Source organism: Chrysochloris asiatica, unplaced genomic scaffold (genome assembly GCF_000296735.1).
Source record: "Chrysochloris asiatica unplaced genomic scaffold, ChrAsi1.0 scaffold00163, whole genome shotgun sequence".
In the NCBI taxonomy this organism is placed as follows: Eukaryota; Metazoa; Chordata; class Mammalia; order Afrosoricida; family Chrysochloridae; genus Chrysochloris; species Chrysochloris asiatica.
This window is the reverse complement of record NW_006408681.1, coordinates 5,172,784-5,179,341: the sequence shown is the minus strand read 5'-3', so window position 1 is coordinate 5,179,341 and position 6,558 is coordinate 5,172,784. Positions and strand designations below refer to the sequence as shown.

Sequence of the window (6,558 nt, the reverse complement as noted above, 5' to 3'; positions counted from 1 at the left end):
GCAGGCAAACAGGAAGACCGTGTCTCCTCCCCCGAGGGGCTTCCTCTCTCCCTTCAAGGATCCACAGGGGGGCAATAGGCGTTTTCATTGTTTCTACTACAAATCTGGAGGGTAGAGGCAGACTTTGCCGCAGGCGAGGGGCGGTGTCAGACGCGCGGAAACCTGGGCTCTCCTCCCAGCACCTCCTGGCGCGCTCTGTTTATTCATTCGCAGTTCCGAGGGTCGCCACTGCAGCGGGTGCCCCAAATTCAGTCCCAAAGAAGCTATGGCGAAGTCCAGGGGCCGTTTGTACCTCTGGGTGTGCTTGGCTGCAGCACTGGCATCTTTCTTGGTGGGATTTCTGATGGGTAAGTGTTCAAAACCCCCTTCCACAGGACCCTAGGACTTCTGTCCTCCGCTCCTCTGGAAACCCTGACAGAAGCATGAAGGGATTAGGCTGTGAGCTGGGCTTGTCTCAGCCATCTGAGTACTTTATGGCGAATTCCGGGAATTTCAGCAAAACTAGAAACCGAATGGAAATGTATTTTGACTCTTCTAATAATCAACCGGGAGTCCTGGTGTGGCACTGTGGGATAAAGCACTAGACCGCAAGGTTGGTTTGAACCACATGGTTGGCAGTTCAAGCTCACCAGCCGCTCCTTAGAAATCCTATACAGGGTCGCTGTGAATCGGAACCGCTTTGACGGCACTCAGCAACAACAATAATCAGCCAAATGCAAACCCACTGCCATCCAGTCGATTGTGATTTACAACAACCTGTAATCCCGGAGTCCTAGTGTGGTGCTGTAGGATAAGCACTGCTAACTTAAAGGTTGCTTCAAACCCACCAAGCCCCGTGTTGGAAACCCTTTACAGGGTCGCCGTGAGTTGAAACCCACGCGACCGCACTTAACAATAACATTTGGTTTCTAAAACTAAATCTTCACGGGAGCAGAAAGTCTTGTCTTTCTCCTCCTGAGCGACTGGTGGATTTGAATTGCACACCTTGAGCACTTAGCAGTACAGTGCTTATCTTACAGCGCCACTAGGGATCCTTTTCCAATAATCAAAGTGTGACTGGAATTCAAATTTGTTCATTCCTCATTGAGTGTAGACTAGAGTCATGAGCACGAGTGAAAGATAGTTCATAACTCGCACTGTCGGTTGGGAAGAAAAGATTGGTTTCATTTCTAAACAATATTAAGAGTGAAACTTTCTTCCCGCAAACGTTCAGACTATATGGACAAAGCTGCAAAGTCTATCCTTTCTTTATCATTTACTAAAACAAATAAGGCTTGTTTTCTGTGTTTCAGATAACTGTGTTACTATATATTCAGGGAGTTCCTTGATACATAGTACTTGAGAAATTCCTTTAATTTGCTTTACCCAACTTCAAATTACTTTATCCTCAAAATTAAAGGTTTTTCTGTATTTAATATGAGCTTTTATTTTTTCCTCTGAAGTCTATGATCTCTTTTTAGGTAAGGTCTGTATTTTGGCTTCTGATTTTTATAAAAGTCAAAAGTTATTTAGTGTGTGTGTGTTTGATTTCTCCCAGGCTGGTTTATCAATAAACCTCTCCAAGAAACAGTCACTTCGGAGGGCTATCATCAGAGTATACGGTGGGAACTGGTATCTGAAATGAAAGCTGAAAACATTAAATCATTCCTTCGGTAAGTTTGTTTTGCATATTTGATCTTAAAAAGAAATTGTTTAAAGACTTGCAGAATGAAATGTGTTAGTATCTTATATTGGCAATCACCTTTGTGAAATTGTATGATATTATTATATTTAAATGTTTCTCTAAACCACTCTTAGAGTGGAATCCTTTTGAAAGCTATAGAAGTAGTTTCCCTAGCCTCATCTATAGAAAAAGTAGCTGATAGTTTATTAAGAGATGTTTCAGTTTTGTGTAACTTTGGACTACAATGGATTGTTCTTTGTTCCTCAAAGAACAGCAATTTGGTTCTTCCTGGTGTGGGGCTATAGATAAGCATTCAACCTCAAGGTCTGTTTGAAGGGCAAGGCTGGCAGTTAAAACTCACCAGCTGCTCCTTGGAAACCCAATACACGGTGGCTATGAATCAGAACCAACATGATGTCACTTTACAACAATTCTGTCAAGAAGAGTTTGATGCTTGCTGACTTGTGATTTGGTTTACAGGAGAGATTACAGTTTAGATTCTGTCTGCCACAAGTTAAACTGTACTACCCTGTCTAGCAAATATAAATGTTCACAAATAGGACAAAATGAAGATGAAAAGGAAATCGCGTTAGTCCTTAAGTTTGAGAAGAGTGACAGTGGGGTTGTTGTTTAGTGCCATCAAGTCAGTTCCAACTGTATAGGGCTCCCAAGGAGGGGCTAGTGAATTTGAACTGCCAACCTTGCCATTCAAACTAACCTTGCGGTTGAGTGCTTGTCTTGCAGCACCATACCAGTACTGTGGGGTGTTGTTGTTATTAAGTGCCGTCAAGTCTGTGCCTGCTCGTGGTGTTGTTCTTGATAAGTGCCGTTGAGTCATCACCAACTCATAGCAACCTTATGCTCAACAGAATGAAATACTGCCCAGTCTTGTGCCAACCTCACAGGTGTCACTGTAACTTGAGAACAATCCTGAGAGTTAATTTCTTGACTCCCAGTTTTTATGCCAAATGCCTGTTTTTGTTTTGCTGTATATTACACTAGGTTTTATAGCCACTGCTGTTTTTCCCTTTTCTACTCTACTTAGTGGAGTCCTTGTAAGGCACTGTGGGTTAATGTGCTGGACCACAAGGTTGGTTTGAACAGCAAGATTATTGGCAGTTCAAGTTCACTAGCCACTTTTTAGTTAGAAACTCTATCAAGATTGCTCTCAGTCCTAATCGACTTGATGACACTTAACAACAACAACTCTATTTAGTAAAGAGGTAGGAGAAAGATTAGTATAATTAATACTCATATCTTTCACTTAGAATCACCAATTATTAATATGTTGCTAAATTTGCTTTCTGTGTTTTTGTTTTTGATGCTACTGTTGAAAGTAGTTGGAGACCTCATAAATAACATGCCACCATTAAATACATACTGAAGAATGGTATTTGCCTCCACAACCATAATATAATTGTTGTTAAGTGCCATCAAGTAGGTTCCAACTCATAGTGACTGGTTGGTTTGATCCACTGACTTCGAGGTCGAGTGCTTATCCTACAGTTTCACACCAGGATTCCACAATGTCATTATCACACATGAATTGGTCTCATGTTATAATAGCTAATATAATCCATATTTATCTCTACCAATTTTGTCTCAGTGTCCTAGAATCATTTTTTTGGTAGAGTGATTCTGTGTATTCCTTCCATCTTCTTTTGATGCTTTCTGCATCATTAATATTTTGCCCATAGAATCCTTCAACGTTGCAAGACGAGGCTTGAATTTTTACTTCAGTTCCCTCAGTTTGAGAAATGCTAGCATGTTCTTCCCTTTTGATTTTCTAATTTCAGGTCTTTGGACATTTCATTATAATATTGAATGTCTTCTTGAGCTGACCTTTGAAATTTTCTAATAAGTCTTTTATCTCTTTATTTCTTCCATTTGCTTTAGCATCTCTACACTGGAGAACAAGTTTCTGAGTCTCTTCTGACATCCATTTTGGTGTTTTCCTTCTTTGTTGTCTTTTTAAAGATCTTTGCTTCCTTCCTGTATGATGTTTTTGATGTTATCCCTCAACTTTTCTGGTATCCTGTCATTAGTGTCTAACTCATCAAATCTATTCTTTAGATCATCTCTAAACTCAGGTGGGATATGTTGAAGGCCATATTTTTGCCTTTGTGGATTTGTTTTCATTTTCTTGTGCTTCAGCCTGAACTTGCAGATCAGCAATTGATGGTCTGTTCCACAGTCTGGGCCAGTCTTGTTTTGACTGATGATATGGTGCTTTTCCACTGTCTCATTTCACAGATACAGTCAATTTGGTTTCTGTGTCTTCCATCTGGTAAGGTACACATATACAGTTGTCTTTTAAGTTGTTTTAAAATGAATTTTCAATGACGGAGTCATTGGTCTTGCAAAACTCTTATCAGGTGATTTCTAGTGTTGTTTCTATCACCAAGGGCATATTTTCTAACTATAATCTTACCTCTTAGTTTCCACCCTTTGCATTACAATTGTCAGTAATTATCAATACGTCTTGATTGCATATTTGATCAATTTCAGACTGAATAAGTGGTTTTATTGTTGTTGTTAAGTACCATGGAGTCTGTTCCGACTCATAGTGACCCTGCACAGAGTTTCCAAGGCTGCAAATCTTTAAGGGAGCATAAAGCCTTATTTTTCTCCCGTGGAACAGCTGGTAGTTTCGAACTGCCAACCTTGAGGTTAGCAACCCGATTCGTAACCACTACCCTGCCAGATATAAGTTGGTAGAACTCTCTAATTTCATCATCACTGGCTTTAGTGGTTGGTGCATAATTTTGAATAATAGTCGTTTTAACTGGTCTTCTTTGTAGGCATATAGATATTACCCAATCAGCAGACAGTGTTGTACTTTAAGATAGTTCTTGAAGTGTTCTTTTTGATGGTGAATACAACACCATTCCTCTTCAATTTGTCATTCCTGGCATAGTAAGCTGTGTGATTGTCAGATTCAAAATGGCCAATAACAGCCCATTTTAGCTCACTAATGTCTAAGATATCTATCTTTATGTCTTCTATTTTATTTTTGAAAACTTTCAATTTTCCTAGATTCATACTTTGTATGTTCCATGTTCTGATTATTACTGGATATTTACAGCTATTTATCTTCATTTTGAGTTGTCCCCCATCAACAAATGAAAGTCCAGAAAACTTTACTCCATTTGTGTCATCACGGTCAACTCTAATTTGAGGAGGCAGTTCTTCCCCAGTCGTATTTTGAGTGCCTTATTACAATTTTAAGGGGCTTATTATCTTCTGGTATTATAGCTGACTTTTTTGGTATTCTTCATCATGTTTCAATACTCAATATTCTGGTGCTGACAGTGTTCCACTACTATTCATAAGGTTTTCAGTGACTTAAGTATTTGGAAGTAAGTAGTCTGTCTCTTCCAAGTCTGGAAGGTCAGCTAAAACCTGTCCACCAGGAGTGACCCTGTTGGTATTTAAAATACCAGTGGCATAGCTTCCAGAATCACAACTAAACTTAAGCCACCATAGCATGACAAACTGACATAGCGACCCTACATAGGTTGTCTAAGGATCAGCTGGTGGGTTTGAATTGCAGACCTTGTGGTTTGCAATCCAGTGCTGATCCTACAGCACCACTCCTTTATATTGGTTTGGGAGTCCTAATGAACTTCTTGAAGGGTGTGACATATATTTCAGTGTTCAGACTTTCAAATGGGGATAATTTTAAAAAATCAGCTTTATTGAAGTATAATTTACATATAAAACATACAGGCTAAGAGTTTTGATAGATATATGCACTAAGCAACCCACCTCCTCAATTAAGATACAAAAATTTTTCCAACTAGACCTTTGCAATCTGTCCTTCCCTTCACCTCTGGCCTTTGTCAACCACAGATTAACTTTGTCACTATAGATTCATTGGCAATTTCTAAAATTTTATGTAAACTAATAATTCATTGGAGTTTTGGTGTTGGATAAACACTGGGTTGCTAACCGTAAGGTTGGAGGTTCAAACCTACCAGTTGCTCCTCAGAAATCCTGTACAGGGTTTGAACTGACTCCACAGCACTTAACAACAACAGTCATACATTTTGCACACTTTTGTGTCTGATTTCTGTAACTGAACATTTGGAGTTTTATCCAAGTTTCTGAAAATCTCAGTAGTTTGTTACTTTTCATGGCTGTGTAGTATTCTGTTGTATTCATATACAGGTAGTCCCTACTTCTCATGGGGTTTCATCATAGTAAGAAATCAACACTTAGACTCCCTTGATGGCCTTTGAACATCTTTGAGTGAACAAATGAGAATATAGCATCAACAGATGCTGTCTAACTTTGCTATGCTTCCTAACACTGTATGCCATACACATTACTAATGATAAAACAAAGCAAAAGCCCCACTGTTTGAAAGTTAATTCTGACTCACAGGGACTCTATATAGAGTTTTTGGGACCTGAAATTATTATTGGAGCAGCCAGCCTCATCTTTCTTCTGTGGAATGGTTGGTGGGTTTGAACCAACAACCTTATGATTAGTAGCCTGATGCCTAACCCATAGCGTCTCCAGGGCTACTTACTAATGACAAGATATATAAAAAGAAAACATCAATGTATGATCATTAGTGCAGTTCATCCTAAATTGAATACATTCTAAGTTGTGAACTATTTCTACTGTATATGTAGTCGATTCGCATTTGTTTTGTTTCTATTTTCTAGTTTGGGGTTATTATGAATGAGGCTGCTATGAACATATGTTTATACGGACATGTGTTGAGTAGACACATGATTTCCTGTCTTTTATTTTGGAATGTCTGGGTGGTATGTGATAAGTGTATGCTTAACCTTTTAAGAAACTGGCAGTTTTCCAACGTCTCTGTACCCTTTTACAGTTTTATCCATCATGTGTGAGTGCTACAGTTATTCCTGACCAACTCTTAA

At 39.1% G+C, this 6,558-nt stretch overlaps 1 protein-coding gene across 1 annotated transcript in view; it reads left to right on the top strand.

Annotated features, from left to right (window-relative positions):
• Positions 1-265: 265 nt before the first annotated feature.
• Positions 266-6,558, top strand: part of NAALAD2 (N-acetylated alpha-linked acidic dipeptidase 2) — a 59,084-nt gene continuing 52,791 nt past the window's right edge. Inside the window, exons 1-2 of the mRNA XM_006871209.1 lie at positions 266-347; positions 1,538-1,652. Of these exons, the coding sequence (XP_006871271.1) occupies positions 266-347; positions 1,538-1,652 (197 nt within the window). The remainder of the gene's footprint in view (positions 348-1,537; positions 1,653-6,558) is intronic.